The sequence below is a fragment of the Panthera tigris genome, chromosome A1 (assembly GCF_018350195.1).
Source record: "Panthera tigris isolate Pti1 chromosome A1, P.tigris_Pti1_mat1.1, whole genome shotgun sequence".
Classification (NCBI taxonomy): domain Eukaryota; kingdom Metazoa; phylum Chordata; class Mammalia; order Carnivora; family Felidae; genus Panthera; species Panthera tigris.
In genome coordinates, this window is record NC_056660.1 from 172,961,789 (window position 1) to 172,987,172 (window position 25,384).

At 39.6% G+C, this 25,384-nt stretch overlaps 1 protein-coding gene across 2 annotated transcripts in view; it reads right to left on the reverse strand.

Annotated features, from left to right (window-relative positions):
- Nucleotides 1-233: 233 nt before the first annotated feature.
- Nucleotides 234-25,384, reverse strand: part of FAF2 (Fas associated factor family member 2) — a 77,717-nt gene continuing 52,566 nt past the window's right edge. For both annotated transcript variants that reach the window (XM_007085515.3, XM_042991833.1), the window contains exons 3-11: nucleotides 19,156-19,290; nucleotides 17,103-17,179; nucleotides 14,421-14,559; nucleotides 12,745-12,830; nucleotides 12,538-12,629; nucleotides 10,632-10,809; nucleotides 9,390-9,561; nucleotides 8,287-8,430; nucleotides 234-3,518 (exon numbers count right to left, since the gene is read on the reverse strand). In XM_007085515.3, the coding sequence (XP_007085577.1) occupies nucleotides 3,336-3,518; nucleotides 8,287-8,430; nucleotides 9,390-9,561; nucleotides 10,632-10,809; nucleotides 12,538-12,629; nucleotides 12,745-12,830; nucleotides 14,421-14,559; nucleotides 17,103-17,179; nucleotides 19,156-19,290 (1,206 nt within the window). In that variant the 3' untranslated portion in view covers nucleotides 234-3,335. The remainder of the gene's footprint in view (nucleotides 3,519-8,286; nucleotides 8,431-9,389; nucleotides 9,562-10,631; nucleotides 10,810-12,537; nucleotides 12,630-12,744; nucleotides 12,831-14,420; nucleotides 14,560-17,102; nucleotides 17,180-19,155; nucleotides 19,291-25,384) is intronic.

The following is a 25,384-nucleotide window of genomic DNA, read 5'->3' on the forward strand; positions in this document are numbered from 1 at the left end:
GGCCAAATTTGAACCCATATCTATCTGCCCCTCCTACCTATCCACACTAAGTTGCCTCTTTTCACTGGAATGCACTACTGATTTATTTTAACTCCTTGCTTCTCTTTGATTCTCCCTTGCCTCTCAGCAATGCAATATCCTGTTCCCACCCCCATGGTTTCCCAAACTTTCCTTCATGAACACAGAAAATATCTACCACATCTCTCTTAAACAGAAAGACCCACAACTCATTATGACATTTTGTTATAAAACATTTAATGTTAACCTACAATACAATGTAAACTTTTATGAAAAAAATTTAAAGTACACTAGATTTCTTCAGTAAATTATCACGTAACTATTCAGGCGCAGTACAAGTTGGGGCACTGCATCCTTTATGGATGGATTTCCTGTTGCTGCATTCCTCACAAGTCCTAAAAAAGCCATTTGTAAAGTGGAGCTCCTTGTTCAAGCACCAGATAATACTCCCCTGATTTTGCATTCTGGGGTTATCACTCCTTCCCACAGTCATTTTCTGAAACTTTTTCCTTGGCCTTGGCACCATTAGCAATTTTCATAAAGACTGCTCAGTTGAAGATTATAGGTTCTTCTTCTTCTTTTTTTTTTTTTTTTTTTAAGAGATAAATATTCTCCTCTGGCCATTTTTTATCCAACCATCATAGTGGAAGCAAGCAAGGACAAAGTATTTGCCGCAGAAATTCTGTAGAAGTGGAAGAAAAGACCAGAGAGGCCCCACTGAGGCTGCAAAAATTCAACTGACTCCAATTGGAGGTCTTTGCTTGGTGATTTCCCATGGTTATTCAGCTGAATCTACTTCAGTTTGGGGCGTGCAGAACAAAACTTGAAACAGGTGTCTTCGTTAGGTTGACGACTTGCTGTTTGAACAGCTGAAATAACCAAAGGTGATTTGGAAATGAGCAACTGCTTGCAGATCATCAGCTTCTCAGTATTTTCTCCCTTGCAGGTCCCATTGAGTTCTCCGAGGTCCTTGGGAGTAACACACAGATTGTACTGACTTGAAGTGATAAAATGTGCATCCTTCATGGGGGAGGAAGGGAGATGGCACCAGGCAGCAGCCCTAGGGTCAGCAAGGAGACAGGAATGGGGTCTGAGCAAAGCAGGCCTGTTTTAACATGAACTAGGAAGGAACATGTGCTTCAGATAAAACTTCTTGAAACCTAAAGTAAATGAGTAGGCAATCCCAAGAGCTGTACCGACATAGACTTTTTCTTAATATTCTGGCATCTGACCTCCTTCACTGAACAAGTTTTGAAAGGGCAAGAGGCATAAAGTGCACACTGTAGAATAAGATGCAGACTGAATTAAGGAAAAAGATTTACAACTTTCCAAGGAAGCATAAGCAAGACAGTACACCCAAACTAGAGAAGGCCCATAATACCCTCCTCTCCTGTGTAAGGCTAGGGAAACAGCTATGAATTTGACAGGGAGTGAGGCTCTGAGTTAAGTGGAAGAATTCCTCTTTGCATGGTTGTCAGCAGGAAGCAGACGTCACATAAAGCTAAGTGGAGAATATGGTTTATCCTGGTATTCACTCCAGATACATTTTATACCAACAGACAGTGATCTTCTACTCATCTGGCCCTGAGGCAGCTAGGAGCAGAATTAAGTTTTCCTACAGATGGTGTTCTAGACACCTGTGCCAAGGCCACTGGGAAATTCCCAGGCTCCCCACCCTGTCCCATGGTGTTTATCCCAACCACTGAGGGTTGCAGAAAATAGAAGCCACATCACTGCTACCTTTAAGAGTGGCCCTTAGATTTTAGGTAAGCAAGAGAGAACGCCTTTGGAGACTGCAAATCTACCAAGTTATGCTTTATTTTGATATGAACCCCCAGCCTCACAGCATGCTAGGAACTACAGTTACTTTGGTAGCTTGCTGTGTTACAAGTCTGCACCAGTCTAGCTGTAGAACACTTTGGAATATTTGCCAGCTCATGCTGGCATCTATTAATACATGGCCTAACCCATGTACCCATTACTAGAAACTCAACCACAGAAGAGACATCCAGAGGTTAAAAAACCCTATTACTTAAACAGAGCAATAGAGGGAGAGGATTAAAAACTGCCTCCAGCAAGTGGCTACATTAGAAACTAAAATGTGCCTTCCAACAACTTGGAAGTTCAGGAGTTTGGTCTTGGCTCCCCTCAAAGTCTCTAGTTCTAACCTTAAACCACCATCATCACCACCACCACCACCACCACCACCACCACCACGACCACCACACTCCCACTGAGACAGGCAGGGCACTCTCATGGGGTTCTGCTGGTTCTACCATAGGCCCTGCTAGTCCTTTGGGAAGGCACCAAGCTTGGCAATTCAGGAAAGCTCAGGGATGGGCACGAAGAGCATGCATGTGTCAGAAGAGGAATGAAGAGCTGCTATCCTTTGGTTCAGATCCCATAATAACCACCTGGTACAGATTCCAAGGGACAGCTGCAGTCATGTGTATAGGTGAGTATACACGGGATTTCACATCACACGTATGGGTATATCTGTCTATACATAGCCTTTGCAGGGCAATGAATCCAGATTTCCTCCCCAATACTCCAAGTGGGGCGCACAGGTGGCAAGAAAGGACAGCAAGAGTTGGACCAAAAAGAACAACCTCTCTGGGAATGTGAGAGGGGCAATGGCAGAAATAAGCACAAACCAGCCCAGGGCACCTTTATTATACTCTTGTGGGCTAAGGAGCCCAGGGCATGAACTCATAGGCTTAAGAATTGGCTCTTTATCAAATAAAGTTAAGGAAAAAAAAAAAACAACAAACACCTACGTCAGCCTCATTCCTTTGGTCATTACAAAGCAACAGAAAACATTTAAAAGTTATTCATAAATGGTGGGAAGTTCAAGGAACATCTCTGTTCTGTGCCTTCTCTTCCCTCTCTTCTCCGGTGGTGGGAGAAGCAAGTCCTCAAGAGATGCTGCAGTAGCTGGTTGATGGGGAGGTTTTTTTCACTTTTATTTTCCATAAAAGCAAGAATGAATGAGAACTAGTGAGAATGTCCCCTTCCCCAGCTGGGACAATGACTGGGTTGGAGGTGAAGAGTCTCCTTTCGTTGGAAGGTGCGTGGTGCAGAGGCAGTAGGGAAGGGTGGGCTTGCCGGCGGGAACATTCATTGCTGACCTCGCGCGCACACACAGGTGGTGACTCTTTAGGCAGCATGGTTTCTGATCCTTCCTTAGGATGCAGCAGTCTTTTAAAAAAAATATTGTATTATAATAATAATAATATGAATTTCTCTCTCTTGTTTTTTTGTTTTTGTTTTTCCATTTCTTTTAGGGATTAGGGTAGGAGGGGAGAGGAAAAAAAATGTCATTCATCTGTAAGGTCCTGAACAAAGAGAACCTCTGTGTGGCTGAGTCCGGCCTCCTGCAGCGTGGGGGGGTTGGGCCACTCCTCTGAAGGGATGCAGGGCAGCACCCGCCGGGGAAAGTTGGCTTCAATCTGAAACTTTTCTGGGCTTTCTTTCAAGGAGAATAAGAAGTCGTGGATTACCTGCAGATCATACAGGAAAAGGGTGGTGAGAAAGACAAAGACAGACAACACAACTATGAAATCAAATATCCCTAGCTCTCTCCAGGATGACTCTGAGATATGAAGTAATCACATTACAGTGGAATTCTATTGTGAGGTCCTTCCATTTCACACAGCAAATACGTAGGGCAGTTCTTTGAAGAGATTACACAGCCAATGCCAGTCCTACTTCTGAACTGATTCATGGTTGTTGTTTTTTTTGTTTTTTGACAACTTGTTTGCTATAAAGCTAAAAATTTTTTACTTAGAAATAATTAGAGGGGTGCCTGGGTGACTCAGTCAGTTAAGTGTATGACTCTTGATTTCAGCTCAGGTCACTAGATCAAGCCCTGCATTGGGCTTTGTGCTGACAGTGTGGAGCCTGCTTGGGGTTCTCTCTCTCCCTCTCTCTCTCTGTCCCTCCCCTGAGCACGCTTCTTGCTCTCAGAATAAATAAATAAGCTTAAAAAAACATTGGCGCCTGGGTGGCTCAGTCGGTTAAAAGTCCAACATTGGCTCAGGTCACAATCTCACAGTTCGTGGGTTCGAGCCCTGCATCCGGCTCTGCGCTAACAGCGTAGAGCCTGCTTCAGATCCTCTGTCTCCCTCTCTGCCCCCCGCTGCTGTGCGCGCGCATTCTCATGTGCGCTCTCTCAAAAATAAACATTAAGAAAAAAATCAGAGAGTTACAGAAACAGAAGTACAGAATTTTCTTTGAACCAGTTGAGAGCGAACTGCCAACCTGACGTCCCATCACCCCCAAAATACTTGTGCATGTCTTATAAATAGGACAATCTCCTACATAACCATAATAAAGCCCTCAAAAAAAAAAAAAAAGCCAGGATATTAACTGGCACATTATTGTTGTAACATAATATATATTTATTATTAAAGTTTTCAAGTTTTGCTAGTTGCCTTTAATAGCAAAACGCATCAAGTTTAGGATTATGTGTTCCATTTCATCGTCACATCTTCTAAGCCTCCTCCTCTAGTCTGGAACAAATCCTCAATCTTTCCTTGACTTTCGTGACCTTTCACTTTTTAAAGATAACTGGTAACTTATTTTGCAGAATGTTTTCTCAATTTGTTTGCCTGATGTTTACTCATGATTAGATTCTAGATGTGTTCTTTGGAGGGCGTGTTACAGAAATGCTGCTGCATTCTACTAAATGCATCGTACGCAGTTGGAGCACAATTCCAATCTGCCCCAGTGCCTATAATGTGCACTTTGATCACTTCATTAAGGTGGTGATTGCCTCTCCACCGTCCAAATTCTTCTTCTCTTTGTAATTTAAGAGATTCTGTGGGGAGGTACTTTGAAACTATAGACATAGTGTTCCTCAAACTTTCAACTTATTTATACTAACACAGAGTCATGATTTCCTACTTTAATAGGTTATAATGTTATAATATTCCTTTTAATGTTCAAATTGTTCTAGATGGAGTCAGAAGGAGTCCAATCAAGATGGCTTCTGTGTCTTTATGGCAAGTCTCATCATTTTTTGAATAATTCCTTGCCTTCTGGCACAGGGTATTCCAGGCTGATCTTGTGTTTTCCTGCCCCAGCTCTGGAATCAGACATTTCTCCAAGGAGCCCTGGTTCTTCTTAATGGACAATGGTACTTAAAAGCCACGATCCAGGTGTTAGGTATGTTCATTGCTATTGGGGTGTTTCTGCTCCCAAGCACTCTCTGTGTAAAAAACTAGAGAATATGTGAATATACATACATACATTGAAATCTATATTTCTCTCTATATATGTACACAGAAAACCAGGAGTTTGCTTCCGCCTCCTCATCCAGTTCTGTCTTTAACACCCCACCCCACCACAGGCTACTCAGGCTCTGACTTCTGTGCACTCCTGTCCCCACATGTGGACACTCTCTTAATTTGGTCAAGATCTGACACACTCCATGTGGACCTGTCCTCTGTGAGAATGCCCTCCTCACCCTGCTGTGACTCTGATAAAATAAAAGTAAATTCTTAATGAGAAGTAAGGTGACATCAAGAAAACTCACATTACTAAAACCTAAAATGTGAGGTACCTATGGAATAAGCCACCTTTATCATCCCCAGTCTCTGGATGCCACACATTAAGAACAGGCACACTGGATCCACTCTGTGGCCCACTTTATCTAGCATGCTACTTCTACCAAAAAAGTCTAAAGGATGTGTTGTGGAGGGCACTGCTAACCTCTTTCTTTCAGGTCAATCCCAAAGATCAGGAACACAACATTCAAGTTACCCTTACTATTTTGAGGGAAGTTACATCTCATAAGTTTGTTCTCTTCTGTGTGAAGCAGTCCTTTCTTCATGTGTTTTAAACTGACCTCTTTAGAGCTTTTAAGAGGCTGCATACTTCATACATAACATACATACTCTAGAATTTAAGGAGTAAATCCATGCTCTTCTCTAAATCCACTCATGATTTTATAAACTCCTCATATTTTAATCTATCAATCTCGATCATTTACAGTTCTTGTCTCTCTTTGCAATTTCCATTAACCCTCACTCTCTTTTTATCTTGAGTGCATCAGACATGTACCAAATATTACTGTTATGAACCCAACATGGGCTTGAGAAGGGTGAAACAATATTTTGTTTCCTTTTCAATCTGGTTTTAAAATACTTAATCTGGTACAAAATGGGCATTTTCTGTTTACCACTAACAATGGACATCACCTCCAGAGGTCACTTTTAGTTCTAACAGATAGAAAAATGAATCCTGAGTATAATTTGGATTCTAATAAGTATTTAACAGAAAGTCAGCTGCCACTTTTCTGCCACTCATGAGACCTGGAGATTTTTCTATAGTCTATCCTTTTTTATCTTAGCATTTTACTATTATCAATAGCTGAGCTTTGTGCAAATGAAGTGTTTCACTGAGCATTCACTCTTTGAGATTATTTACAAAGGGCAAAGCTCGCAGGAAGACCAAAGTCTGCAAGAGCACAAAAACACTATAAATCATTACTCGGTTATATGTTAAAAACTCCATGAATGCTGAAGGCCCATACCACCACCACACTTCTCCTTTACACTTCTTTCCCATCTCTGAGTCTTGTCCCCACCTATGACCAAGTATTTCTCTCAGTCTGAGGTTTTCGTTGTTTTTTTTTAAAATAACTTTTACTGAGCACCTATTTAAGAGTCTTTAAGGATTCAATAGTTAACAAATGGGTTGGTTCCCCTTCTACCAGAAGCCTATTCTGTTCCACAATTCTAACAGATTTTCCTCCAAAACTCTCAAGAGAGTTAATTTTTGTTAGGTTTTTCACATACATAATGTGAGTTTGAGGAGTAGAAGCTCCACAGGGTTCAGGTGTACTATGATGTGAAAGTGAACATGGTGACAAGCCAAAATCCATATGCAAACCATTGTTAGGAAACACATCAGGGGAAGGGAATGAACATTTAGTGACCACCTACTACATGGTATGTAGTATGTGAGGCTCATTCATATTATCCCAATTTAAAAATCAAAAGTTAGCGATGTGAGCACCTTCCCTCAATATAAATAAATGCATGAATGAGAGATAAACAGGAAAATGAGAGAGCTGCTCACTTTTCTTTCGCCAGGATTCCTCCCAACTTTTTATCCTGCATTAGCGGAGTCTTACATTCCCTACTAGTCATAAGCTCCGTGAATTCCAGAACCATGTCTCACTCATCTGTATAATCCTTCGAGTGTCTAGAACAGTGACTGAGGTATCTTTAGTTTAAAGTTATCGGAGGGCAGACTATATTTCCATTTAACCGATGAGGTATCTGAGGCCCTGTAAAATACTCTGCAACTTGTCCAACGTTCTTTACTTAAACAGGAGAAATAATAAATATGCTACCCAGGTTCACTTGACTACAATGCATCCTCATTACTATTACATAGTTTATTCTTGACTACTTCGAGTGATCAAGGAAATGGCAGAATCTACTGTAGTTGGTAAATCTGGAAAGGCAACATACCAACTCTCAATATAAACAGAAACTTCCTTTTGGTTATAAATACCAAAACCAACAGTTAGCATTTGAGTCCTTACTAAGAGCCAAGCACAATGTTGAGCCCTTTACATATGAACTTAATCCTAACAATCCTATTAGAGAATACCTAGTATTATACCCATTTTATAGATGAAGAAATTGAATCAATGAAGTACACTGACCAAGAAAACACATCTCTAATCTGAGAAGCATGAAAATTTGATCCTCATTCTGTGAGACTCTAAGAGTCTCTGCTCTTAACTATTTCCCTACAGAATGACAAACACTATTTACCTTTAGATACCAAATATACAAGGCAGCCCCATAAAGTGAGGTTCCTGTGGACTAAATGGACAGGAATGGAAAGTGACAACTGCATGCAAACTGTACATGCATTTATATTCAGATGTGTAAGGTCAGTGGAGATAGAGTGAGGGGTTCTAGTGGGATCCTGAAGCCAATGTGAGCCAAGCAGCGTGGAAGAGCCTCCCACCTCAAATATACAAGTCTTTTGTGGAGCTTCTTGGTAAGGTACACTTTTTTCTCAGCAGAGCTCAAACATGATGAAAGAAAACCATAATAGCTGCTTTGAGTTGGCAGCTAGAACTGAAGGAACCCAATGGTTCATTGCACTCTTCTCTCTGTACACCCCTTCCTTTCCTGTTCATCAGCCCAGCAGATATGCCAACAACACTCTCAAGACTCTTCAAAAGCTTCCAAAATCTATAGCCCAGACCCTACATACACTTTACACAACTTAGGCTGTCCTTACTGTTAGAGACTGTGAGAAGTGGAATCGTCTCTCTACTCGAGAATCATTGGGTAATTTGAAAATGATCTTGACACTCTCGGGGTCATCAGGGGAAGGCTCCGGGGGCAGGCACTCCAACTTCCTTTCCTTTTCCTCTTGTAAATTCTGTATAGACACAAAGCGAAATTGAGGCTATGGCTCCAATAGGGAAAACAGAAAACAGCAATACCATCACCACGTAGGTTTACTGTGAGGCCAGAAGAAAAATTAATGACTAATATCTAAGACAAACTTCTTGGGAAAAGTCAGAAACACCCAAATTCAAAGTAGGATTGCATCACATGTATTATTTATTAACTATGTGAGGGCATTTATCTATCTATCCAAAAAAAGGCTTAAAAAATGGCTAAAAGGGGTGGCTGGGTGGCTCAGTCAGTTAAGCATCCGACTTCGGCTCAGGTCATGATCTCACGGTTCGTGAGTTCAAGCCCCGCGTCAGGCTCTGTGCTGACAGCTCAGAGCTTGGAGCCTGCTTCACATTCTGTGTCTCCCTCTCTCTCTCTCTGCCCCTTCCCTGTTCATGCTCTGTCTCTCTCTGTCTCAAAAATAAATAAACATTAAAAAAAAAAAAAGAAAAAAAAAAAAGAAAGAAATGGCTAAAAGACACTGGCTATAATCAAGTGGCAATACATGATGAAAGAAGATCACGAATGAAATGCCAAATTAGCTAACACTGGTGCTAAAAAAATAAAAACTGCTGTGAATTAACAGCATTTTGACTGCTTGTTATCCATTTATGCTTACTTTTCATGGAAGAGAGTTGTTTTGCCTTTTACTCACTGTTGTTTCTGTTTTAATAAACAAAAAAATTTTTTAAAACTACTTTTTGTGAAAATGCAGTAAATATAGAAATGACAAGGAGTGGGTAGCTGGCTAGCTCAATCAGTAGAGCATGCAACTCTTGATCATGAGTTCAAGCCCCACAATGCATGCAGAACTTAACTTACTTTAATAAAATGGCAAGGAGAATTAAAACACCCACAAATCCCATCATCTTCTAGTTTTTTTCCTTTCACACTTAAGACCACTTTGGGAATCACAAGGAGTAAAGACAGGTTCATTACCCGCCGACGTCTCTCCTCTGCCAACTTTTGTTGTTGTACTTCCTCTTCCTTCCGCCGTTTCCGTTCCCGCTCCTCCCGTTTCTTTCTTTCTTTCTCTTGGTCAGCCCTGAGAGAGGCCAGGTAGGCCTCATCCTGCTGTTGTCTCAGCACCTGGGTCTGGTTTCGTTCTTCCCTGTGGCCAAATCATAAGCACAGAAGGAAAAGAGCAATCTGTTTTTTCTTATATTGAAATTTTTGGGGGGTAAAAAGGTGACAATCTTGGTAGATGAGTATTTCATACTACCATAAAGGATTCCAAAGCAGAGCATGGCAGAATCTGAACAAGCCATCTTTTCCCCAGTTTAATTTGGCAAAAAAAGAACTGGCAAGCTTTTCAACTTCACAATTAAAACTATTCTGTTCCTCAATTCTAATGAATCAAACAGTATTATTGTTGAAAAGCAATCATCAAGATCATGTTTTACAAATAATACCCTTTTGAGTTACTGCATTTTTGTATATACTGCTTTCATAAAACCAAAACCACATCCGTGGATCTCGTAAGACTCAGAAAATGGAGAAATATCTTTGTTCAGAATTCTACTAAGAGAAAATATTGTAACGTTCTGGTGTATTTTCTATTTTCTCTCCCAAAAATTGTATATGTACATATACATAGGAGTGAGAGTGAGAGTGAGAGAGAGAGAGAGAGAGAGAGAGAAAGAGAAAGAGAGAGAGAGAGAGAGAGAGAGAGAGAGAGAGAGAGAAAGAGAGAAAGAGAGAAAGAGAGAAAGAGAGAGAGAGAGAGAGAGAGAGAGAGACCATAAAATTATAAGAAAATATACCAGAATATTAAAAGTTGTGGTAGGATTATGGGTGATTTTAAATTTCTTTTTTGTGCTTTTCTGTATTTTCAAAATTTTCTACAATTAACGTATAATACTTCTGTAATGGAGGGAAGGGTTTTTACAATTCCACGTATTTTATATTTAAGCTCCTTATATCATGGTTCAGCTATTTTAAATGACATGACATTATATATTCTTGAGCCCAGACTCTTGTCTTTATTTCAATTCACATCTCCAGGAACAGATGATCTGATGGGAGAATTATTTAGGTCAAAGTACATAAATATTTTAACACTAAACAGATAAGGTTTTCAAAGTTGCTTAAGACAGAGAAGTCAGGATCTATGGAGCCCTGGGTCAGCCACCCAAATTTACAGCTGGTTTCTGCTTGTTTCAGAGAGAAACTCCTCTGTACCTTTCAAGGCGTTCTGACACCAGGTAAGTCTGGTTTGCATCCATGATAAACGTCAACTGGTTAATAAGGTCATCGGGCTGAATGAGGCCTTCTAGCCGTCCCACCACAGTCATCCTCCGATCCTTCAGCATGATCATGGCCAGGAATGGATAGGTGTTCTCTCGTAAAGCCTGTGACACTGACACAAAGAAAAGCCAACAGATTAAGGGCAGCCCTCGGGAAGAACCAGATCAGCTCTTAGACTTTCCACCATGAGCAAGAGAGAACTGTTTTAATTCCACCTGGGAAAGAAAGGAGGTGTCATTTATTCTCTGCATACCTTTTTTTCCTCCTAGTTTCTTAACCTTTGTTGTTGGTATATTTTTGTGTCCCTATTTCCAGGTAATTTGATTAGAATAGGACAGACTTTTGTGGTGGGGTGGTTGTCATGATGATGCTAGGGAAGACTGCAGAGGTCAAGGACAGTGTCTTTTTGATAGGTAGGAAAGGATCTATAAAGAATCTGGCTACTGCTGAGCATAATTTTTCTCTATGTTGGGTATCAAGCCTAAAGCAAATAAGACTGCAAATCTCACTTTTATACTACTGGTGATCAACTCCTATCATCGTCTCTGCCTTTTCTTCCTCTTATTCAATCCCTTCCTTACTCCTCTTTTCATGTCTCCCTACCTTGCCCTCCATTAAAAGGGCTAGTTTTTCTGTTCCAAAGGAGTTTAGAAAGTTGGTCTTCCAAATAACCAATATTTTACCATAACAGAGTTTTACTTATGTTTTTCTTATGATTTGAAAGAGATTTTATAAGCATCTGTAAAAAAAATATCCTTAGACTCTTTCTATTCACTACCCCCACCCCAGAGCCATATTAGAACGGCAAAACGCACCCTGTAGGAATTTATCAGAGGTATAAATATCAGTTAGGGGTAAAAAATCAGATTCTAAAATGTAGGCAAAACATCTTTGATTCACTGTGCTAGGACCTACTAGCACAGTGCCTGGTCCACTAGCATGTACTCAAAAGCTGTTGAACAGAAGCAACAGTAAAGTAACTATGTTTCTTCACTGGATACCTTTATATGCCATACTGACTTCTAAAAATACTTATCTCCATCTCCAGGTAAGAGTTACTGTCAACAAAGATCTGAACTTTCTGAATCCCTATCAGTACTCAAGGTACTCAAACAACTAATTCATTGTATAAGAAGGTCTGTTAAAACTGCTGCTGCTGAGAGTAAACTCCTCACTAAAAAGCCATTTAGATTAAAAGCAAGTTTCTGCACAGGACTGGGTGTTTTTAAAACTAAAACAGGCCCTGGAGCACCTGGGTGGCTCAATTAAGCTGTTAAGTGTTCAACTTCAGCTCAGGTCATGATCTCAAGGTTTGTGAGTTCAACTCCCGCGTCAGGATCTCTGCTGTCAGTGCAGTCTGCTTAGGATCCTCTGTCTCCTTCTCTCTCTGGCCCACCCCTGCTCACACACGTGCTCTCTCTCTCTCAAAACTAAACAAGAAGACATTTTAAATAAATAAATAAATAAATAAATAAATAAATAAATAAATAAATAAAATAAAATAAAATAAAATAAAATAAAATAAAATAAAATAAAATAAAATAAAATAAAATAAAACAGGCCCTGGCAATGGTTACTTGTAAATAAAAGGCTGAGAGTCTGAGAGACGGAGCTTGCTAACTGTATGATCTTTGGTCAGTGGCTTAAACTCTCTGAGTCTGTTTCCTAAACCATAGATAATACAACCCCCATATCTCAGGATTACTGAGAGGATTAAATAAGATAATGTATACTAGCATTATGTCTACCACAGAATAATCATGCAATAAATGGCATGTTTTTCCAGATTATTCTAAAGATAGCTCAACAATCTCAATGAGGAAAAAGAAAGACAACTTACCCCTGTATCCCTCAGGTTTATTTGTGGAGCATGCCCAGAAGAGCATCCTAGTGTTTATTAGGGAAATAACTTCAGGTGCACAGAGTGTGTTGCTGAGGAGAGGGATGAAAAGGACATGAGAAGAACCTGCTTACTACAAAATATCAGCAAAAAACCACAAAAAAACCCACAAAAAAACAAAACAAAAAAACCGATCAATCCACTTACCGACAGAACTCATCAGAGTCCTGGTGATCATCTCCATGAAGATAAACCAAAAGAAAGCGAAGTTCTCGCTTGGCATCATTAAGTGCCTGTAGGAGACAGAAGACCACCAATTATTATGATGACTGTGCCTTGAGCTTTTAATTAGGCTAAGGGAACAAAAGGAGAATGAGGAAAAATGGTGAACAAGAAATCAGATTCCTGGGCTCCTACCTTCACACCCCTGGCATTTTTCCCCCTACAGAAAGTCCACGCTAACAAGCTTTAATGAAAAGGTTTTAGTGTTGTTAGGATTTAAACTGTATTAGGCACATGACAGTAGACAGGCTGACAAAGGAAAGTCCCAACAAATCACAGAAGTCAGCTGTTCCCACAGTCTAAAGGAAGATAAAAACAGAAGAATGTGACCACGTGAAAAGGGAGGTGAGAATTTTGCCACTTTACAGCTACAACATCTTCGTACATAAAAAATACTGCAAAGGTGAGACTGATCCCAGGCCACATACCAAGCAGGCACGAGAGACTGGGGGACCCAAATGCATTCTAAAGAGCACAGGATTTAAAAGATCTTCAAAGACAAGGCTAATGTCCAAGATTCCTGTGTATGCTTTTTCATTTGCTTAATCCTGAGCACATTACAATTCAGTAAAGATTTCCTGAATGACCAATGGTGATCTATCCTCAGGATCATAGCAAAGAGGGTGCAGGAGAGGTACCCATCTCATTCACATCTGCATTTCCAGCACTGAGCACACTGCCCGGGCATATAGTAGGTGCTTAATGCTTGTTGAGTAGGGTAGTAGTAGAGCCCCTGAGGAGACTATAGAGAAAAAGCCGATATGGGAGACTCAAAGCAGGAAGTACGAGAAAAGTATTTTTCTCTTTCACCAGATAGATTCAGGAATTCTGGAGGCTGCAGAATAGAACCACTGTTTGGGCTATGTTCACAGTGTTATTTCTACATTTTTCTCTGGCAAACTAGAGATATGCCTAACACCCATAGAAGTCTTAATTTTCACCCCCTGAGAGATAACAGTCAAAGGTCTGTGTGGCTTGGGTTGAAAGAGATGTGCTGCCTTGAGGCTATGCTCTATGCCCTTGTTCAATTCTGTGAGGGATCAAAGATAACTTGAGCTTTGCCTTCAAGGGGATCATTGTCTGCTATAGGAGATAAAACACAAATATAAGCAACCATAATATAAGGAAAAATGTGAAAATGCTTTAAGTTTCAAAAAAACTATGATAGCACCATAAGAAAGATTACTATTTTAGACTGCAAGGTAGGCCAGGGTAGGGCACATTAATCAGAAAGGATATAAGAAAGGAGTGATATGACCTAGCTGAAGGATGCGCAAGCTTCCATTTACCAAAAATGTGAGGAAGGCATTCCAGGTGGAGGGAAAAGCAAAAGCAAAGGCACAGAGGTAAAAAGTACAGAGTATGTACAGGAAATGGTTTAGCTGGAACCTAGGGTATGCAGAAACAAGTTATATAGGAAAGACCTCCAAAGGAGGTTTGAATTAGATCAAGTAGGGTTGGCTTTTTTTTTTTCTATAAGCAGTGAAGAGGTATTTAAGGTTCTTGAGTAAAAGAATGACATGATCAGTGCTGGGCTATGCTTTCCTTTGTGGATATAACCATATCAATAAATTGGCATCTATATGGTTCGTGGCACTGACCTGGCTGTACGTTCCCTGGTAGAAGACAGGGTGTGCCCTCCCATATTTCTCTTCAAAAGAGTGCATAAATGAAACAATGTCCCCAACGGGGTCAGTGACCCGGCTGCGAGGGTCAGGCCGTATAAAACGAAGAGCAAACCTGGGGAGGAAGGAATAAATATCACATGAATCGGCTTACTGTAGTGCATATGGAGTGGGCCAGTTTGTAAAGATTCCTACAACAGAGCCAGAGGCATGGCAGCAAAAGGAGGTGAAGGGTTTGTGAGTGGACCATCAAACCCGAGAGTATAGTCTGGCTCAAAAGGTGCAAAGCAGCAAGTGTTGTTCCATTGCCTGTTTAAGACGAATGCAAACTGCTAGGATTATAAATTCCAACACTGGTCTAAATAAATCCTGCATGCTTTTTGCAGAAAAATTCAGGACTAGAAAAATTGGGAAAGGAAGACACAGTCCAAAAAGATCACAGGTCAGGCTGTGCCCCCAGATTTTCTAGAATGGCACTGTCTAATAAGGTAGCCACATGTAGCTATCTAAATTTAAAGTTAACTAAATGAAATACAATTTAAAATTCAGCTCTTCGGTCTCGCCACATTAAGTACTCAGTAGTCATACGTGGTTAGGTGGCTTCCACACTGGACAGTACAGATACAGAACGTTCCATTATCACAGAAAGTTCCATTATCACAGAAAGCAGCAGTTCTACTGCTCTAGAAAAGAGCTCTGTCTCTTTCTTTTTGTCCTACTTGCCTCTTCCTTTCCTTTCTGTCATCCTGGGATTTTGAATTTTTAGTGCATACTCCCAAGCCATTCAAATTATGGTCAGGCTTCAAACCTGAACTTGTGCTCATGATTTACTTGCTTTTCAAGGGGTCAAGTAAAATCCTGCTTAATGATTTATGGTTGATGGCATCCATGAAGGAAGTTTATAAAACTGATCTAGAGTACACTGATAGATTTGGCACCTGGCAGCTATTGTCAAGTTAAGGGTGATTGATACCACACATCTGTTTCTAAAGAGCCTATCTTATCATAATTGTATAGCACCATTTATTTAGCCTTTGGGTTTCCACAGAAGGCAATGGACACAGTTCTGATAAGTCAATGTGCTACATAACATTAAACAAGTTGCTTGGATGATACAGTTGCATTAAAATTAGTCACACATGCCATGCATATTTTTTTCCAAGAAAAGCAAACAATATTCACAGATTTTCAGCACAGAAAAGGCGACTAAACTATGACACTTTCCTTACCCAATCTTGAGCCAATTCCTTAGCCCCTCAAATTCCCCATGTGTATACAATTTCACTTGGAATTTCTCCTGAGTAATCAAATCAAATTCACTTACACAAACATTCCAGAGCAAATTAAAAACAAATGTAAGAAGTTGTATATATGTAAGGGAGTGGTTAAAAATCTTTTAAAAGATTGATGTTTTGATAACTTTCTCTGAAATTAAGTATTTAGGACTATCTTACTAAGTTTTTAAGTTTTCAAATTTTGATGAATGAATGGATAAAGGCTGTAACTTTTTTAACTGTAATATATTCTCATGGCCTACATAATTCAGGAAAATCAGCTTTTTTTAAAAAAGATCTCAATTCAGTCTGTTATGATTTTAACGGTTTATATGTGTCCATTCTCAAATAAAACAGGATGCAAAGAGTACCAATTGATTAACTGATAACCAATAAGAACTTTGCTAAAGCAAAAGGAAGCCATTAAGCAGGCAGACTCCTAAAGCACCAAGTAGTCTTATCTGATCCTTGCACTTCTACACCTGCTGGGTCCTCATCTCCAGCCTCTGCTCCCTAGAGCAAGGCAAAGCTATTCCATGCATCAGGGGAAGCACAGGTTGCCCTGTATGCAAGGCCCAGACCACATATTCCAGCTTCATTGGTTGGCCTAAATGCCCATAAAACATTTTAGTAGTTCCCCATAAAGCCTAGGTGTGGGTTCATTTACTACTTAGTTATAGACCAGATGCCCCACGACTAATGCCAGAAACTTGGGCTCCTTTGACATTTTGTAGGCCTGGCCCCTCTCTGTCTTCCAGTACTGAGCTCTCTGAATGGCACATGAAGGAAGTGAGAAGAAAAGTGAAAGTGTAAAGCAAGGGGATATATATATGGAAGGGTGCCAGTGCCAGCATCCAATGGGCTGTCAGGACAGAGGGGAATGTACAGGAGTGTCCAGAGAGGTAAAAGTGTTGTGGGAGGTGTAGAGAAAAATGGGTAATCTAAGAGCAAGAACATTTTTTGGGATTATGAGTAGTCGGATATAGTTAGATGGTTTAGGGTAAAAGTTACAAGGGGTGTGAAGCTGGCAGATAATGGTGGTTAGAAAGAAAAGGGTGTGAAGATTCACTAGGGAATGTAAAGGTGACAGACATGGTGGGAAGAGGGAGGATAACGATAAACATAGGTAGACTGATCTTGAGAAAGATAGGCAAGACTACTTTACAGGGTTACTTTAAAACAGTTCCATTTCACAACATCTGTTATGTTTGAACAATTTAAAATATTGTCATACTACAGTATTAGAGTGTTCTGAAAGAGTATTCAATCTGATGATCAATTGGCAAGTCAAAACTGACAAAGCATAAACCTTACTATTCTGGTCTATGTTTCAGCTCCAAAGTCTACCCTGTTTCTACTAACATATAAATACAAATGTACATACCTAAATATATCAAGTATTGTGTAATAGGTAAACCGGAATGGAAGCATTATCAAGTAATAACCCCATCCAAGCAGCCCCTGAAATTCCAAAAACAAAGTTAGACACCATTCTCTCAATCTCCAATACTCTGCAGATGGCTAGTTCAAATTTTCACTCTTTTTTTGTTCTTTTGCATGATTCCTCCACTGCAATACAGTTCCCTCTTCCTGGTCACATCATCCTTCTTAAAGACTTATTGCCTTTCATCTCATTTCATCTAATACTATCAGATTTTTATTTTATCACATAATTTTTGTATTAAATCTGCTTCAGTGCTTCAATTCTGCAACTATTTATATTGTCAAATTTAATTACAAGTTTGCCTCCCTAAATCATAAGTATTCATTCTTTCCTTTTTAAATTTTTTTTTAACGTTTTTATTTATTTTTGAGACAGAGAGAGACAGAGCATGAACGGGGGAGGGGCAGAGAGAGGGGAGACACAGAATCGGAAGCAGGCCAGGCTCTGAGCCATCAGCCCAGAGCCCAATGCAGGGCTCGAACTCACGGACTGTGAGATCATGACCTGAGCCAAAGTCAGATGCTTAACCGACTGAGCCACCCAGGCGCCCCAATTCTTTCCTTTTCAAATTTATACATTAAAATATGGTATACAGAAATAACAATAACCACAATTACTACTTTGGACATTTGTATATAAATGAGAAATAATTACATAAACCACAATTATAAGCCTCCATATGGCCATTAATCTTAGTAATAATACTAATTATAATTTTAGCAATGTTGATTATTGCTGTTATTATTAACTATGTAGGGGCTCTATCATTTACAAAACATTTCTTATATGTCACATTGTGTTAACCTGAGACTTTCCCTGTGTCTATGGCCAGGGAGCTCTGGAGCCCCATGGCTGACATAAGAGTCCCAAAATAATGGCGGAAACATTAGACATATACAGAATTTCTTGAGTCATGTAACTGCTCTAGGAACTTGTTTTCTTCCACTTCAGAATACCCCAAAGCAACTACTTAGAAACTCCATTTTTAAAATGTTGTCAAGTATTCCACAAAAAAAGTATGATGGGGCGCCTGGTTGGCTCAGTCGGTAGAGTGTGTGACTCTTGATCTCAGGGTTCTGGGTTTGAGCCCAATGGTCAGTGTGGAGACTGCTTAAAAACAAAGTCTTAAAGTGTGATAACGGAGTAAATTCTAACTGCTGCAAAGTTAAAGTGAGTGCTTTCTTGGAATTCTAAATCCAAGTGTAAGAGTTTGAGTGTAATTCCAAGAGTAAGAAAGAGAAACTCTAAAAAGTTCTCTAGAGTTCATCATCACTATACATATCTGACTTTCCTAATTAGACTATGAGAACAATTTGAAGGGGGAGGACTGGCTCTTATTCATATCTGGATCCCCAACAGCAAAATACCTGGTACACCGGAGCATTCTTAAATGAACCACTTATCACCTCCCTGCTACTAGCCCTTCAAGATGAATTTTAAAGATACGGCTAAGGCTCCCACAAAGATTCCAAGTAACTTCCCTAGAAGTAGCTTACAATTAAGTAAAATGAAGCAACAAAGAATCCAGTAAACATTTTAACTTAAAATGGAAAGATTTAAGGGTGCCTGGCTCAGGTGGTAGAGCATACAACTCTTGATCTCATGGTTGTGAGTTCAAGCCCCACGCAAGGTGTAGAGATTACTTAAAAAATAAAATATTTTTTTAAAAAAGTGATAAATCTATTGAACATGCAGCCAACATTTTCAGACATGTAAATAAAATTGTGTACTCAAATAAGGTGCACAAACTTCAAATAACTAACAAAGAGCCAAAAATAAAAAAAAAAAAAAAAAAAAAGATAGTTACTGTATCAATTCATTGAAGAATCAAGTGAAGATGATAAACCCAACATATCTACCAAGAAGCCAGATCAACCTAATAGGTTTACATTCTGAATATTTCCTTTGCTTCTATCATACAGAGATCAACATAACCTAGTGGATGGACTTATGAAACAAACAAGGGGGAAATTCCAGCTATAAAATAACTTGCCCTTGGTTGTGGTCTTGAGACAACATAGCTGTAGATCCTGTGGTCAGCTGTATTAACTTGCAAGGGTCGGGATGGAGGTGGGTTGAAAACACTTGGTACACCCTCTTGTTCATTCAATCGGTCCTGTACAGCAGCCTGAGAAGAAAAAAAGAGCAGCAAGAGTTTCAGTGTTGCTCAAATCAACCTAAAAGTAACACCATTGCTTGGTACTTCAAAACAGGTTATATGATGAGTATATCTTCATAGACCTTTAACTTGCTTTGCTGGGAGGCAATGTGTGGTGATGGCTCCAGAATTCACAGTAGAGGAGTCCAAGAAATTTATCTGAAAGCTCCATTTGTGCAGTAAACACAACTGCTTTTATTCAGATGGTATGTATTATTTAGAGTGGCTGGGATCCAAGGTGCTTCACTGTGTGAAGGAAAGCCATCCACAGAGAATACAATGTAGGAAGTGCCCCTAGAGCGGTCTGATGGAGCAACTCTGATGAGCAGTGTTTGGTGGAGGGCTTGGCTTTGGAACAGAAACTTAGGTGTGAATCTTAGCTCCACCACTCACAATAGTCGCCTGGCTTATGAGCCTCAGTTTCCTCATATGCAAAAAGGAGAAACAGTATTTCTCAGGGTTAATTTGAAAATTTAGTAAGATGTACATACATAAAGATCCTAATATAATCCTGACAGAGGATATTCAGTAAAACGCCTTATTCTCTTATTAACTCTGCCCCAGAAAATGGATACTTGTCCCAGTGTAGTAAAAAATTTCACTGTGTCCAAAAAAAGATCTGGTATTTGGCTCTGGATTCTGGGAGATAATCTATACCTGATAGGGTAGACTGCCACCCCAGAAAGATCAACCATGGGGTTTAGGGTGGGGACTGTGGGTAATGCAGTATCAGTTGACCTGGAGACTGAGTTCAATCACAGGTAATCAATCAAAAACAATTATACTGTGTAAATAAGACCCAATGAAAACTCGACACTGAAGCTGAGGTAAGCTTCCCTGACTGGCAATACTTCATGCATAATGTCACAAATCTTTGCCAGAAGGATAATGCATTCTGACTGCATGAAAGAGGAATACTGAAGCTTTGTGCTTAGAACTCAACATTCTGCCTTATAGATCTCTTCCTTTAGCTGATTTTAATCTATACCCTTTCCCTACAATAAATCGTAACCATGAGTATAACAGCTTTTAGTTAACTCTTCTAGTGAATTATCAAACCTGAGAGTGGTTTTGGGAAACTACAGTTGCTGTAAGAAGTGAGGACTTGAGTGTTCTCTCACCGTGATAGTTGGCTTTAAATTTTGCAGTGTGGTTAACGCCAGGCAGTTCTCTAAGTTTTCATATTTTCAAGTAAAAAGGCACAATTCGATGTGGAAAGAACAGTCTATCAACAAATGATGCTGGGACAACTGGATGCTAACATGCAAAAGAATGAACTTGAACCCTTAAATCATATTATATACACAAATTAACTCAAAACACATCAAAGACGTAAATGTAAGAGCTGAAATTATAAAATTCTTAAAAGAAGACATAGGTGAAAATCTTCATGACCCTGGATTAGGCAATTGTTCCTTAGATATGATGGTAAAAGCACAAACAACAAAAGAAAAACATTAGATAAACTGGGACTTCCATCAAAACTGAAAACGTTTGGGGCACCTGGCTGGCTCAGTTGGAAAAGCATGTTGACTCTTGAACTCAGGGCTGGGAGTTCAAGCTCCACATTGGGCATGGAGCTTACTTTAAAAACAAAACAACAAAAAAACTGAAAACTTTTGTGCATCAAAGGACACTATCAAAAGAGTCAAAAGGCAACCCACAGAATAGGAGAAAAGATTTACAAATCATATATCTGATAAGAGTGTAGCATCTAGAATATATTAAGAACCCTTACAACTCATCATCAAAAAGACAATAACCCAATTTAAAAATGGGCAAAGGACTTGAATAGATGCTCTCCAAAGATGATTTACAAACAACCAACAAACGCGTGAAAAGATGCTCTATCATCATTAGCCATTAGAAAAATGCAAACCAAAACCACAAGATACTACTTCACACCCACTAAAAGGCTATCATATGAAAGACAGATATTGGGGTGCCTGGATGGCTCAGTCAATAAGCGTCCGACTTTGGCCTAGGTCGTGATCTCACAGTTCGTGAGTTCAAGCCCCGCAATGGGCTCTGTGCTGACAGCTCGGAGCCTGGAGCCTGCTTCGAATTCTGTGTCTCCCTCTCTCTGTTCCTCCCCCACTCATGCTCTGTCTCTCTCTCTCCCTCCTTCAAAAATAAATAAAAACATTAAAAAAATAAAATTTTAAAAGACAGATATTAACAAATGTTGGTGACATGTGGAGAAATTGGACCCCTTAGCCACTACTACTGGAATGTAAAATAGTGTAGCCTCTTTGGAAAGAGTCTGGCAGTTCTTCAAAAGGCTAAACATAGAGTTGTCATAGGAGCCAGCAATTCTACTCCTAGCTATACACCCAAGAGAAATGAAAACATACATCTCCACAAAAACTTGTACACTAACATTCCCTGCAACATTACTGATAATAGATTAAAGTGGGAACAGTCCAAGCGTTTATCAACTAATGAATGAAGATACTGTGGTATATTCATACAAAGGAATATGATTTGACAATAAAAAGGAATGAAGTACTGATACACACCATGACGTGGATAAATCTTGAAAACATAATGCTAAGTAAAATAAGCCAGACACAAAAGGACAAATACTGTCTGATGCCTCTTACATCAGGTATCTAAAATAGTCAAATTTTATAAAGATAAAATGTGGAATTGTGGTTACCAGAGGCAGGGAAAGGGGATAATGGGAAATAATCGTTTAATGGGTACAGAGTTTCAATTTGGGAAGATGAAGAAATTCTGAAAACAGATAGTGGTAATGGCTGCACAATAATGTACTTAATGCAACAAAATCATAATCTTAAAATGATTAAAATGGTAAACTTTTGCAATCCCTATCAAAATAACACCAGCATTCTTCAAAGAACTGAAACAATTCTAAAATTTGTATGGATCCAGAAAAACCCTGAATAGGCAAAGCAAGCTTGAAAATGAAAACCGAAGCTGGATGCATCACAATGTCTCACTTCAAGATGTATTACAAAGCTGTAATCATCAAGACAGTATGGTACTGGCACAAAAACAGACACTCAGATCAACGGAACACAATACAGAACACAGAAATAGATCCACAAACGTATGGCCAACTAATCTTTGACAAACCAGGAAGGAATATCCAATGGAAGAAAGACAGTCTCTTCAGCAAGTGGTGCTGGGAAAACTGGACAGCAACATGCAGAAAAATGAACCTAGACTACTTTCTTACACCATACACAAAAATAAACTCAAAATGGATAAAAGCTCTAAATGTAAGATAGGAAGCCATGAAAACCCTAGAGGAGAAAGCAGGCAAAAACTTCTTTGACCTGGGCTGCAAGAACTTCTTACTCAACACCTCTCCATAGGCAAGGGAAACAAACGCAAAAATGAACTATTGGGACCTTAACAAAATAAAAAGCGTCTGCACAGCAAAGAAAACAATCAGCAAAACTAAAAGGCAATTGACAGAATGGGAAAAGATATTTGCAAATGACCTGTCAGATAAAGGGTTAGTATCCAAAATCTATAAAGAACTTCTCAAACTCAACACCCAAAAAACCAAATAATCCAGTGAAGAAACTGGCCAAAGAAATGAAGAGACACTTCTCCAAAGAAGACATCCAGATGGCCAACTGACACATGAAATGATGCTCAACATCACTCATCATCAGGGAAATACAAATCAAAACCACAATGAGATACCACCTCACACCTGTCAGACGGGCTCACATTAACAACTCAGGCAACAAACAGATGTTGGCGAGGATGCGGAGAAAGAGGATCTCTTTGCAACTGCTGGTAGGAATGCAAACTGGTACAGCCACTCTGGAAAACAGCATGGGGGTTCCTCAAAAAATTAAAAATAGAACTACCCTATGACCCAGCGACTGCACTACTGGGTATTTACCCAAGAGATATAGGTGCACTGTTTTGAAGAGGCACATACACCCCAATGTTTATAGCAGTGCTATCAACAATAGCCAAAGTATGGAAAGCGCCCAAATGTCCATCAATAGATGAATAAAGATGTGGTGTGTGTGTGTATGGAGTATACACGGCAATCAATAGAGTATTACACGGCAATCAAAAAGAATGAAATCTTGCCATTTGCAACTACGTGGATGGAAATGGAGGGTATTATGCTAAGGGAAATTAGTCAGAAAAGACAAACATCATAGGACTTCACTCATATGAGGACTTTTAGATACAAAACAGATGAACATAAGGGAAGCAAAAAGAATATAAAAACAGGGAGGAGGACAAAACATAAGAGACTCTTAAATATAGAAAACAAGCAGAGGGTTGCTGGAGGGATTGTGGGAGGAGGAGATGGGTAAGGGGCATTAAGGAATCTACTCCTGAAATCACTGTTGCACTATATGCTAACCAACTTGGATATAAATTAAACAATAAACTTAAAAAAAATGGCAAACTTTTATGTTATGTACATTTTACCACAACACAAAAAAAGGCATGCAGTACGGATACATGCCACAACATGGATGAATCTTGACAATATTATCTTAAGTAAAAGAAGCCAGTCACAAAAGACCACATACTATGATTCCATTCATATGGCAGTATGGGAAATCTATAAATGGAAAGTAGATTAGTAGTTGCTTAGGGGCAGGGAGGGATAGAAGCAGCAGGGTAATAGCTAAAGGGCATGGGTTATTTTGCGGGGGTGGGGGGGGTTCTCAATATTTTAAAACATTTTTGGGAAAATATTTTAAAACTGATGGGGGTAATGGATGCTCAACAATGTGAATATACTAAAAACTACTGAATTTCACATTTGAAATGGGTGAACTGTTTGGTATGTGAATTACATATCAATAATAAAGCTGTTAATTTAAAACCCACAACTAACAGCAATTATTGTCAATTATAAATTAGAATTTGCAAACTTATATCTGCCACTGTAAACCTGCCAATTTCCTAATACCTCTTAAAAGCTTTTCTGATGAGTTTGGTGGTGCTTTTAACACATGAAATTATGTATATGGTAAAATGCAACAACATTTGGAAGATCTGTATTAATTCAGTGAACAATATTTTCCAAATAATGAATGCTTGAAGTAATGAAATCAAGCTACAGTCAAAAATCCTCACAAAGTGCAAGACACATCAACCACTTTTCAGCAGGACCTTGTGGGAGGGGAGTGACAAAGAAAGCACGAGGCCCAGGACAGCAAAGGAGAGACCAGATGTAGTCTTAACACTGATATGAGTCAAGTTAACCGCGAAGTCAACTGCCATGGTGGGAGGATACTCAAGCAGTCCTATGGAGCATTTCACATGCCAAGGAACTGAGAGCCTCGTGTCAACCACCAGCACTACCTTGCTAGATGCGTAAACTGGTGCTCGTGGTTTGGCTTTCTAGAGAAGACAACAATAGAGAAGTAATGGGAGAAGAAAGCAGGTGGCCGACACGAGATAGCTCATCTGATAGCTGCTGCCGCCAGTTCCATTTCTGACTCATGATGGTCTTTAAGGAACATTTTATTTTTGGGAAACAGATATGGGGGAAGTTCAACATGTGAAAGGACTAAACGTATAACTTAAGAAAAAGATGACTGGGGTGCCTGGGTGGCTCAGTCAGTTAAGCGTCCGACTTCAGCTCAGGTCATGATCTCAGAGTCTGTGAGTTCAAGCCCTGCATCGGGCTATGTGCTGACAGCTCAGAGCCTGGAGCCTGCTTCAGATTATGTGTCTCCCTCACTCTCTGCCCCTCCCCTGCTCATGCTCTGTCTCTGTCTCAAAAATAAATAACATTAAAAAAAAAAAAAAAAAGAAAGAAAGAAAAAGATGACTGGATCCAGCATCCTGAAGCCCACCTATCCCCAAATATTCTCTCCAAGTCAGGCTCAAGGCACAAAGCCAAAGAGGGGCTAGAGTAGCCAGGGGGCTTCAAGGATGCCAGGGGAGGTAATGAACTGACTAGATCTTAAAAGTTTTCATCACAAGAATAAAGTCTGTAACTATGTATGTTGACAGATAGTAACCAGACTTACTGTGGTGATTATTTTGCAATATATAAAAATAATCATTATGTTGTGCAACTGAAACTAATAACGTTACATGTCAA